Genomic DNA, 12,811 nt, shown 5'->3' with positions numbered 1-12,811 from the left:
CCCCCCGCACCCATCCAGTCACGTGTCTGGCCATTTGTTTGTTGATTTTCACACTGCACGCCTGTGCACAGCCTAGCAAAGTAACCAGCAAGCAAGGGTTTCTATATTTGCTTAATTGATTTCCGCAAGCCTTTAAATCTTTAAACGGGCATTTTTTGTCTATGGCAGTTGGTTCGGAAGACAGCAAGCCTTTGAAGTTTCTGTTTCAAACCGAGATGGCGGGGGTTCTTTTGTGGCATGCAACTATGCAAGCCGTGTGAAATCAATGACGGCACAGAACGGTGCACAGTGTGTACTGTATGTGCGTGCATGCATGTGTGCGTGTGCATGTGTTGTCGAATTTGTGTCAGCCAAAATGTTTCTATATTTTCTAGGGGACTCACTCACTGCAGGTAGTTTCTACTGAGTGATTATTCCCCTGTAGCTCAGCTAAATCATGAACACTGTCCTCTTAGGGATCTCCGCTCCATCGATTAGCTGACACCAGGTAACTTTAGGACACACAATCATACATACTGTGCCCTGAATGATTACCTAGTTATGCAAGTGTGCGTGTGTGTGTGTGTGTGTGTGTGTGTGTGTGTATGTGTGTGTCTTTGCTTCCTGAGTTTCTCCCTCAAAATCTAAATTGTGCGCGTGTGTGTGTGTTATTTGTGTTCTTGACAACAGCACTAAAGCAGGTGTGTAGTGTACCCAGTTGGATGTGCTCGTGGGACACATGTGTATCCAGCTGTGTTTTACCTGTGTGTGTGTGTGTGTGTGTGTGTGTGTGTGTGTGTGTGTGTGTGTGTGTGTGTGTGTGTGTGTGTGTGTGTGTGTGTGTGGGTGTGTGTGTGTGTGTGTGTGTGTGTGTGTGTGAGAGAGAGGCCCAGGTGTTTCTCTGCTCTATGCTGCTCTATGTAGGTCATGGTGCCTGGGGTATGGCCCATTGGGTGTTGGTAATGAGCCTCCACTTCACGCAATTCATCCATCTATTTATTCGTCTATTCATCCATCTACCTAGTACCCACCCACCCATCCATCCACCCACCCATCTATCCACCCACCCACCCATCCATCCATTCATCCATCCCTACCGTACTACATTTGAAAGCCATTTAACTTGCCTGCCTTACCTGTTCTTCATCATCTCTTTCACCCCCTCTCCCTCCTATCTTGCCACCTTTAATTAGTACTTTCATAAGTATTTTACCTTACAAACATTAAATGCCATTGACAATGAATGGAGAATTTACGTTATATGTGACTGAGCAAATCGGCTGGGTATGTCGGTGGCCACCCTTGGCCAATAAGGCCATCATTCTTGATGATGTGCGATGATTAGAGCACCCCTCACTTCACGTGGGTCACGGTGTGATTTTTTTAGTCAATCCGCCCATCCTTTTCTCCTGCTTTGTTTCCCTCTGTTCTCCCTCTCTCTATACTAACTTTCCGTATGCATCTGCTTATGACCCCCCTCCCTTTTTCTCCATCTCTTCTGTCTCAATGCACCCTGAATGACCCCAGAGAAATGTCCTCAGGGGCTCTGACCTGGAACCAGCTGTCTCACCTCACCTCACCTTAGCGCTAATGAGTACATTGCTGATTAAAACTGAGCTGTGATCAGTGCTGAAAGTAGATAACTCACAAAATGTACACGTGCTACCAGGCCCACCAGTCATCATCTGATTGGGGTGTTGACGCATAAGCTAGTCTCTTGGAGAGTTAAGACGAGTGACTCTGACAGATGAGATAGCCAGGGTTCACGCTCTCTTTGGCTCTCCCATCTCCATGCACGCAATTTCTGCACATGTGCTGTTCTCAGAGCTGAGCATTCAGATGTTCATGATTAGCTTCCTTCTGGTATTCTTGATGGAGGTGTAGCAGAGTAGCTCAAGCCACATAATTATAGCAATACAAATAATAAAATAAATAATAACTAGAAAAAGTGCCCTTCTGGGCACAGGTCTCCACCAGGATTTCTTCCTCAGCCTAGTGGGAATATGCGTGCACAGTTTCATCGCAATCGGACGCTGCGTTGAGGAGTTGTGGCGAATTGTACAAAGCGGGCTACTCCTGAAAACTGTAGGAGCCAATCGTGGCCAATCAGGATGGAATATGAGAAATCAAACAAACCTGTCTTGATCACATGACTATGGAGATCATGTGTACCGATTTGCGTGAAATTTGGATAAAATCTGAAGGAGTAATAATAGAAAATGTGTTTTACATATGTCGGCCTCCTGGTGGCGCTATAAAGAGCAGATGTGAAAAATTCCAGACAAAGGTTTTTCCTTGGCCTCTAGGGAGTTGGCATACAAAGTTATCCACAGATCCGTGCAGTTAGAGGTAAAAACACTTTTCGGCCAGTTATAGCGCCACCTTGAGGCTGAGTTGAAATTGTTCATGTGGCATTTCGTCCTCGGCCTAGTGGGAATGTGGGTGGCCAATTTCACGGAAATCACGCGATGTGTTCATGATTTGCAGCATTTTGTTTGAAACTGAGCACTCCTGTGAACTTTGGAAGCCAATCTTAACCAATCAGGATGGAGTCTGATAAATCTGAAAGACCTGTTTTGTTGAATGGCTCTAGAGAGACTGTGTACCAATTTGCGTGATGTTTGGACAAAATCTGTAGGTGTACTGTGCAAAAACTTGTTTTGCACAAAGCGGCCTCCTGGTGGCGCTATAACAGGCCGTTCTGGAAAGTTTGGGGCAGAGGTTCATCGTTGGCATCCAGGGAGTGTGTGTGCAAAATTTGGCATCGACCGGGTTAACGGTGGCCGAGATTAGCTGCTCACGGACACACGGACGGACGGACACACACACGGACACACACACGGACGGACGGACGGACACACGGACGGACGGAGTGCAAAACATACTCTCCCCACATGCCTTCGGCCTGGTGGAGACAATAATTAAACTATCTGGAGAAGTATGGCACTATAAAGTTTTTGCAAAAAGTAAATAAAAAAGAAACATATCTGGCTAGAATATGTCTTTATATGAAGACATATTATTCTAGAGGGGTCCTTAAGAAGAAGCTTCTCACAAAATAAATGAGTTCCATTGATCCATCACGCGGCACGTTTTTGTTCAAAAGAAGTAATACAAATTGGATTTATGGACTTTTGATATAAAAATTTAAAATACGTACACAATTTGGAATTTTCCCATTGTTTTGGCATCTATTGTTAGGTGTGCCCAATGCCCATATGATGACTACGTATATGCTCTAAAAGTGTGAAAAACATAAACACATTTAAAGTCAGGCAAAAACTAGAAGAAAAAAAACGACAAAAACCGGATCTTGTGATGCGGCTCTTGGAACGGAAGGATTAGCTGACGTTGTTTCCGTTGCTCCCCTTCAATAGCATGAAACACAGTGATCTGTTTCCGTTGCTCCCCTTCAATAGCATGAAACACAGTGATCTGTTTCCGTTGCTCCCCTTCAATAGCATGAAACACAGTGATCTGTTTCCGTTGCTCCCCTTCAATAGCATGAAACACAGTGATCTGCTCCCCTTCAATAGCATGAAACACAGTGATCTGCTCCCCTTCAATAGCATGAAACAGTGATCTGCTCCCCTTCAATAGCATTAAACACAGTGATCTGTTTCCGTTGCTCCCCTTCAATAGCATGAAACACAGTGATCTGTTTCCGTTGCTCCCCTTCAATAGCATGAAACACAGTGATCTGTTTCCGTTGCTCCCCTTCAATAGCATGAAACACAGTGATCTGTTTCCGTTGCTCCCCTTCAATAGCATGAAACACAGTGATCTGTTTCCGTTGCTCCCCTTCAATAGCATGAAACACAGTGATCTGCTCCCCTTCAATAGCATGAAACACAGTGATCTGCTCCCCTTCAATAGCATGAAACACAGTGATCTGCTCCCCTTCAATAGCATGAAACACAGTGATCTGTTTCCGTTGCTCCCCTTCAATAGCATGAAACACAGTGATCTGTTTCCGTTGCTCCCCTTCAATAGCATGAAACACAGTGATCTGTTTCCGTTGCTCCCCTTCAATAGCATGAAACACAGTGATCTGTTTCCGTTGCTCCCCTTCAATAGCATGAAACACAGTGATCTGCTAACATTGACCTCATAATGTCAGGCCTCACCTCATGTGTGCTTCAATTCAGAGATAAACGCCACGAAATATATATATATTTTTTGACCGGACCAAGATGGCGGCTGCCTATGGGGGTAAATATAACACAGACGAAGCATACAGTAATATGTAAAACGGACATACATGATTATTTCCCAGAATCCTGTGTCTAAGGTTGCCGATGTGCCCACATGTTGTGGAATTGCATCCTGGTCAATTGAGGCTACTGTGGGTATATACAATGGGGATGATTGCTGAACTTTAGTGCAAAATGGACTGGAAAAAAGAACATTCTCACTTCTAACATTTTTTGTTTTAGTGGATGACTTCAAAACTTAAGTTGAGAGTTCACATACTGTACAGTCGCTACCATTCATATAATTATTTTCTCATAAAATGTCCATTTAGCTAGCTGCCCTGCATGAATAGTTTTGCATTTATTTGTACTAGAGCGGTGCCCGTTTGGCTTTGGCCTACTTGGAACGATGCAAGTTGTAAATGAATGCCCCACCCAGTTATAATGTTTGTGTCCGTTTAATGCCCATAAATGGAGTTCTTTATCAGGCATGCTCAAATATGGAGTCTATGCAGATGTCAGAACATCATTGTGTGTCAAAACAGGCCAGACTTTGTGCTAGTTCTGGACAACCAGCTATCCGACGGACGTGACACCGGGCACTGCACTCTCTGTGGTGGTGTGGAACGCGTGTGTCAGATTTGAAGTCGTTGGGGAAAACGGTTTCAGAGTTACGTAGATTACAGACGTACGTACACACATACAGAGACTTGGTGCATTTATAGATAGATATCAACTTGACTATGTTTCGGTAGTTCAAATGGAAATAACAATAATACACCCAAAAAAAAAACACAACAGCACTAAACGTTTTTTTCAAAACATGTTGAATTACTATGTAGGCTGTTTCCTTTAAAGACTGACTGAGTAATGATCCAAGGGTTATTGATCTTGATGTTGTATCAGAAACAAGTGCCTTTACTACGTCAGAGTATAGGATTTAAATCAGTGTAGTTCTAACACATGATGGAACACATCAAACATCAACAGGACATTGAACCATACACTGATGCAGGCATGCAACACAAACGTGACCTCGCTGTCACACTGGATGAACATGATTACGAAACCAATGTTCGACTTATTCACAGGAGTTTGACTCACGCTAGTTAGCGACAAACACACATAAACACACACCTCTACTCTTTGTCTCATATGCACACACTTTCACACACACACACACACACACACACACACACACACACTCACACACACACACACACACACACATTCTCAGTGTTGATTTAAGTCTGAAGTGTATGTAGCCACTAGCCAATTGTGGACCCTCTTACATTCGTACACTCTGAGAGTGTAGGAATGTAACCAAATGTACCCACAAGGGTTGATTTGGTTACATGTGTACACTCTCAGTTACAAATGGGTGGCACACGCACACGCACACAGGCACACACACACACACACACACACACACACACACACACACACACACACACACACACACACACACACACACACACACACACACACATTACCAGATGCTCACTGCTATGCTCACTATATAAGTGAGTGAGTCCCCAACTATAGCCTGCCCCCTGGGGCGAGAGGAATGGGGACATTCAGAACATCGATTACTGGATGGAACAAGTCACAGCTGGACAACCAGGGTGTACACTGTACACACACAGCACACACAGTCGCGCATGCATGCACGCATGCATCCGTGCACGTACAGTACGCACGCAAGCATGCACACACACACACACACACACACACACACACACACACACACACACACACACACACAGGCACATTGTGTGTTGGGAGACATACTGAATACATTTGTATTTGCATTCAGGTGGATATGTTCCAATACTATACATTTTACAATGTTACCAAATCTCTCTCTCTGAGGAGAAGAAGGTGTCACATTTGTAACATTCTAGGACCAAACTAAGACTTGTATACGCTTCTGCATACATGTAAACTGTGCAGTATGGCCTGGATGGCCGGGTGTCAGCAGAAGTACAGGATGACCTTGTCCTAGTTGGAGACTAGAGAATGAAATGCCTACGGTTATGGCTGATCAAGTGTCAATAAGCTATTAGGACAGTGAGGAGAGGACCGGACTGGCATAACGTTCAACCAGGGATAGAGGGAGGGAGAGAGAGAGAGAGGATTGGAATAACGTCCAACCAGGGATAGAGGGAGGGAGAGAGAGAGAGGATTGGAATAACGTCCAACCAGGGATAGAGGGAGGGAGAGAGAGAGAGATAGAGATATATTAGATGGAGAAAGTGAGTGTCAAAGAAAGCCACCGAAAGGAGAAGAAGAAGAGAGAAGAAGAAGAGAAAAAAGACTAGAAAGAGAAGCAGAAATGAACAGAGAGAAAGTGACATTATTTAACGACACATTCACCCTCCAAACCACCCATCCCACAACACCCCTTGCCCAAGGCCCCAACATGTGGACATTCTTGTGTGTGTGTGTGTGTGTGTGTGTGTGTGTGTGTGTGTGTGTGTGTGTGTGTGTGTGTGTGTGTGTGTGTGTGTGTGTGTGTGTGTGTGTGTGTGTGTGTGTGTGTGTGTGTGTGTGTGTAAAGATTTGTGTAAAGGTTTGGCTACAACATGACATACAAATCCATCTTATGCATGCACGCACGCACGGCATGCATGCACATACTACATAATATGCAGAAGTGTGTAGTAACGTAACGTATTAGTAATGTATACAAACACACCATCACATAAGTGATGCAAGCATGAACACAATTTCACACACACGCACGCACACACACACACACACTCCACATTTAATTGACTTAAATTAACACTGAGGATTTTTCTGTCATGCACCACCCCTATAATGCAAGTGTTTTTCTGTGTCCACAGCAAGCCCCCAGAACCAGGGTATAACAGTGAAGCGGCCGTCGCCTGGTGGTCAAAGCTGGGATAGCAACACTTCCATATTTAAAACGCTACTGCACATGCTTCTATAATCTGAAACGCTATATATTGGCTATCTGTTGTCTTACTATGTTTAGACGATTCCCTTATTTGGGGTACTTCCAGCAGACTTCCAGGTGCTTCAAACGTCAGTGAGCAACTTACATTGAAATTAATAGCCGGGGGCGGGGCAATCCTCCAAATATTTTTCATTGTGTCGGACCCTCGCTTGGTCTACTCCTACGCACCTGTCAACATTGTAGGTGTGCAAGACACTTGCTTTTTATACTTAGTTGCCAGCCAAATAGCAGATCTACAAGCTAAAAAAAGCTCAAAGCGTGACACATATTTTTGGAGATCTAGAATAGGCTACAATAGAAAAGATTTTCATTGGCATCAATAATAAAAACGCCAATGTGGATCAAATCACAGAAAAGCCGAAAGCTTGTTTCAACTTCAACTTCAAAGAACTTTATTTTTCCTTTCGGAAACTTATTTTGTGCAGTGGTAAAGACAACAAGAAATCACAGTACACACATACACAGTTACTATATAAAAGACCATAAGAGAGACTACTTAAAAGTATAATTACTACTAGTACTGGCCCCATATGGGATCAACACTACACTAGTTTGTAACAGAGCAGAGATCAGCCTAAATTGTAGGAATTAAGACGCAAGTACTGAGACATGCACATTAGATAGACATGCTCATCTGTGTACGCACACATGCATGCATGTGTGCGTGCATGGAGGGAGGGAGAGAGAGAGAGAGAGAGGGGGGGGGGGGAATACAATAGAGAAGCTGGATTTTTGTATTAGATAATATGTTAGAATATGAGCGTCCTCAAGAATCAAGATCATCCACTTTCCCTCTCAAACATAGAACCACGGGTTAGAGTGGAGTGGAGGTGTGCGTGCTGGGGAGGGGAGGGTAGAGGGGCAGGGGAAAGGGAGGTAAAAGGAAGGGAGAAACAGAGGACAGCAGTGTGTAAGTGGACAGATGTCTGGTGTGTGTGTGTGTGTGTGTGTGTGTGTGTGTGTGTGTGTGACTGTGTGTGCGTGACTGTGTGTGCATGACTGTGTGTGCGTGTGCGTGTGTGTGTGTGTGTGTGCCTGCATGCATGCATGTCCGCGTGCGTGGCGTGCATGCCTGGGTGTGTGTGCCTGGGTGTGTGTGCCTGCACAACGGAGAACGCACATGTGATGAATACATGTGAGTGTGCGTGCATGAACATGTATGTGTCTGTATATGTGTGTATTTGCAGTTTCAAGGATAGAATATACTCAGTAGAGTAGCTGGCACCTGGAGTGATGGATGGCCTGCCAAAATACACAACACAGAGAGAGAGAGAGAGAGAGAGAGAGAGAGAGATATATACAGCATATACAGAGGGAGGGAGGCTTTAGTACGTGTCAGTCGGTGTAAGCGTAGGGGTGAGGTGTGTACACACGCAAGCACACACACACACGTGCACACACACAAGAATGTCCACATGGATGCAAAGGTTTTTATACCCCCCCCCATCAACAACAGCACTCCAGATGCCCTCCATATGCACTCTTCAAGAGGCCTCTTTTAGCTAACTGAATCTGTGCAAAGTCCTTCGGAAGACAAAACCAATGCCTTTTCATATGCACACTCAGGCAGCATGTGGCACAGTGGCGCACTGGCAAGACAAAATCTTCTGTGGTAATTGTGTCCCAGCAGACACTGGCATTGACTCTCTACCTTATACCTCATAGGTCGGAGAGAAGAGCACAATACAACACAACATATTACCTATTAACTCGGGACAATATCGTCCACTTTCACCGTCATTCATATCCGAGATGTGTCTGCCCCACATACCCCCCCTCCTTATGAGACACTGGCAGATGGCTAAATGTCAGACACTATCTCCCATGCTTCTCAGTTGACAAAGCTGTCATTTTACAGCACTGTTGCACTTGGCCAAATCCACATACGGTAAACACCAGCTCTTGGTCAATTACAAAACACACACACATGACAAACACAACCATGTTCATGTGTCATTCCTGGAGACTAAAATGAATAAAAGTAATTTATCTAAGCACAGCATCAGGATAGGATCAATATGAACTATTCTTACGTTTCAACTAAATTTGAACTGATGACTACAATGACGTGAGAGACGACACCATCCTCTCTGCAGGGATTAAGGGAGGGGAGAAAAAAATGTAATTAATTAATCGCAGACTTTCTGCCTTCGAGAGCTCACAGAATGCCAGAGACAATCTAAATGATTAAGGCAACGGGCTGACCCAGTTCACAGCCACAGACATGTGTTATGCTTTAATTGAACATGACTGCAACTTTTTAGGACTCATTCATTCCACCCCCTGTATGAGGGCAGACAGAATTACATCTCCAGCGACGAAAGATATACAGACTTAATCAGCAGGGAGTTTAGACCATACTCTCACAGGCGTGTCGATCCAATTAACCGAGAGAATTCTCCTCCTGTGTTCACATTAGCCAGATCAGCAAAACCTGACCAAACCAGAACTCCAAAGTCCCTTAGACAAACAAACACTATACCCTTTGAAGTTTGGTTGTTTAGACGTTCAGTGCCACATGTGCCCTGACCAGGACGGTCCAGGTGAATAAATACAACTAATTACTTCAAATAAACAGCATATTTTAGATTTGGATGAACTGATTATCCAGATCCAATCAGAACACTGGTACACTAGTAACCTTATCCTTAAACAGATGTAGAAATGTAGGTGCTTACCCAAACATTTACTTTAGGTGGCAATCACATACTGCATCTGGGCAACCTTTCATTTAGTCATGGTGAAATTAGCTCAGTCCTGCTCCATTCATATTCACAATTCACTGCATTGTGGCTGCTGAATGTAAAACTGTTAACTGCATAAGATATTAATAGGCTAATAATAATAATATCTGGGACTTATATAGCGCTTTTCATATACTACTCAAAAAACGCTTTACATGTGTGGGGGCCAGGGGAGGGAAAGACAAATTAAACAATACAATAGGCTACATTCAACAGAGCACAAGAGTTACACACAATTATGATAGTAAATCTATATCTATCTAGTATATATCTATCTATCTATCTACATGCACGCACGCACGTGCGCACACACACACACACACACACACACAAACACACACACACACACACACACACACACACACACACACACACACACACACACACACACACACACACACCAATCATGATCAGCACCATCAACATCATTGCCACCACCATTATGATCACTTATTGTCTTTGATTCATACTTGTGAAGTAACCCAGTTGAAGTTATAGCCAAGACTATTGACCTTGAATGTCTGTGGCCAGACTAAGGCAGGCATATCACGTCACACAAAAAGGTCCCCATGCATATATGCTGATCCTTGTTTAACCAGTTAACAACCTCATGACAACAAATAACACATTAACCAGACATTTGGGGCTCTATAGTGATGTATCTGTTTTTTCCTCTACATTTAATATCTTTGCTGAAAATAGCGGATCTCATTGTGAGCTTGTAGATCTGCTATTTTCTGTTTAAGTTTCCCCAGAATATGGATGCTGGGGTTTAAGTTGTTAACATGGAGTGCCAGTGATGTGTAACCTGTGTGCTGTGTCTCACGCGTCAGAACGAGTGAGAACTGGGCTGGCACATCATTTACACAAGCATTTGAAGCAAATAACAAATCTGTGAAGATTAACACCAGGGACAAATAAAGACCCGATATTTAGCCAGTGAGTGACGATTAGACGAACAGACTATAATGGAAAGTAACCCGTGCTCAGTGCCCAGCGATCAGAAATGCACACCAGTACTCAATGAATACCACACTTGTTCCAAGTCTGCCACCGTCCGGAACATTCCGACGGCAACCGAGTCAACCAGGGTGCAAAATCATTAACAATTTCACCTTCCTACAGTACAGAATCTGGACTGGTTTTTAATAAATATTAAAACAATATTAAAGAGCGTATAGGCTATCGTGTCGTACGCTCTTTGGAATATTGGCAGTTGTATTTTATTATTATTATTTTACACTATGAACAAGGCAGTGAAAATAATTAGCCTACTTGAGGTATATTTGGACTTTCAAATACAGGCTAAGTAATTTTCAACCATGCACCCATGGTCAGAAGATTAAATAAGAATCCGGAAGTTAAATTCACAGATTTACAGTGCAAATACACATTACATTTGGGTAGACGGTCTACCGGTATCTTTACGCACAGCTACATGACAGTCTCTCGGGACTTACCGGGCAGGTTCTGTATTTTGACTGGGACCTCTGCGGGGGACTGGAGCCTGTGCGCCAGGTACACACGACCCGAGTCGCGCTCTATCTGGACCGGCGGTGACTCGGCCTCGGACATGACCTCAAACCACTTCTTGTCAAACTTCTGGTCTGGAACTGTGAAAATCAAGTCCCCGACTTTGACATCCTCTGAGACGGTCACCGTGTACAGCAGCTCCTCGGACACGGCCCGGCGGGGCCTCCTGCGCACCTTTGGCACCGACAAGACAGCCGTCCGCACATCGCAGCGCAGCGCCACCGGCTCACCGACGAGCTCCACATCATGTCCGTTGTCTTTAGCGTACACGTGCGCCGTGAAGCTGGAGATCCCCATTAGAGAGCGCATCAGTTGCACCTGTCCGGTTTGGGGAACCACGTGGATAAAATGAGATTTTGGTGACGCGTAATAAGTGATCCGTCCGTTCATCTCGGCGTCCGCGTCCTTGGCATGGAAACGGGCCAGTTCGGAACCGACGAGTGTCAAATCATCAACCTCTATCGTTTTGTTCCCGTCGGTGAATCGGGGTATGTTGTCGTTTTTATCCGTCACCTCGACTTGAATCGTCACTGCACTCTTCAAACACCCCGGCAGCACAGCCGCGAACCTATATTCCGCGATGAACTCTCGGTCCAAAGTTTTGACTGATTTCAAAACTAGATGTCGTCTCCCTCGGTGGTAAACCAAGTCAAAGTCCGAGGCATAATTTCCTTCCAAACCAGCGTCAAGTTTCATTCCATGACAGTCGCCTCCGACCGACAGAGCCACCCCGTCCACCAAAGTCCCCGCCAGGGAATTCTCCGCAATTTGTCCGTAATACACGGGAAGTTTCCCACGCGCCACTGAAAATAACACCACTGCGACAAGCACCAAGGTGTTTAGGGCACGCCGTCCGGTAGCATTTTGCGTCATGTTTCCATCAAATCAGATCTCCAAATCTCTCCGGAACCAGAAGAAAGTTCACCAGCGCACAAAATTGACAAGTGCTGAATGGCAAAGAGAAATAGAGAATAACCTTTTAGTCTCTAAATAGGCCTAAATATATTAAAAAGTCTTTATAAAGGACTGTTTTATTCAAAGTATGAAGTTGGCATCCAGTGCAGCATCAGTTGTGCGAACTGAGGAGGATGTGCTCTACACAGACAGTGCTCCATGTGGTACTACCCAGAGCGTAACTCAATGGCACTGGTACTACCAACACCCCCCCTGCGGAGGACAGCCAATCAGATGCCAGAACAGTAAGGACCGACAGGTCTGCGCCTCTGTGGCACGCCCACAGGCAGTTTGTTTCAACTCTGCAGGGACATTGACCGTTACGAGAGAGAGAGAGAGAGAGAGAGAGAGAAGGGGAGGGAGAGAAAGAGAGAGAGAGATTGGTATTCTGCTCCACAATTTAAAAGTGTTCTATAAAGGAGTGA

At 44.6% G+C, this 12,811-nt stretch overlaps 1 protein-coding gene across 1 annotated transcript in view; it reads right to left on the bottom strand.

Annotated features, from left to right (window-relative positions):
- LOC310856776 (neural-cadherin) overlaps positions 1-12,305 on the bottom strand; it is a gene marked incomplete at both ends in the record, with an annotated part of 169,146 nt that extends 156,841 nt beyond the window's left edge. Inside the window, one exon of the mRNA XM_083762251.1 lies at positions 11,360-12,305. Within this exon, the coding sequence (XP_083618377.1) occupies positions 11,360-12,305 (946 nt within the window). The remainder of the gene's footprint in view (positions 1-11,359) is intronic.
- Between the last annotated feature and the right edge of the window lie 506 nt (positions 12,306-12,811).

This window comes from Protomyctophum parallelum (assembly GCF_964188405.1).
Source record: "Protomyctophum parallelum genome assembly, chromosome: 3".
In the NCBI taxonomy this organism is placed as follows: domain Eukaryota; kingdom Metazoa; phylum Chordata; class Actinopteri; order Myctophiformes; family Myctophidae; genus Protomyctophum; species Protomyctophum parallelum.
The sequence above is the reverse complement of the archived record's forward strand: the minus strand, read 5'-3'. Positions and strand labels throughout refer to the sequence as shown.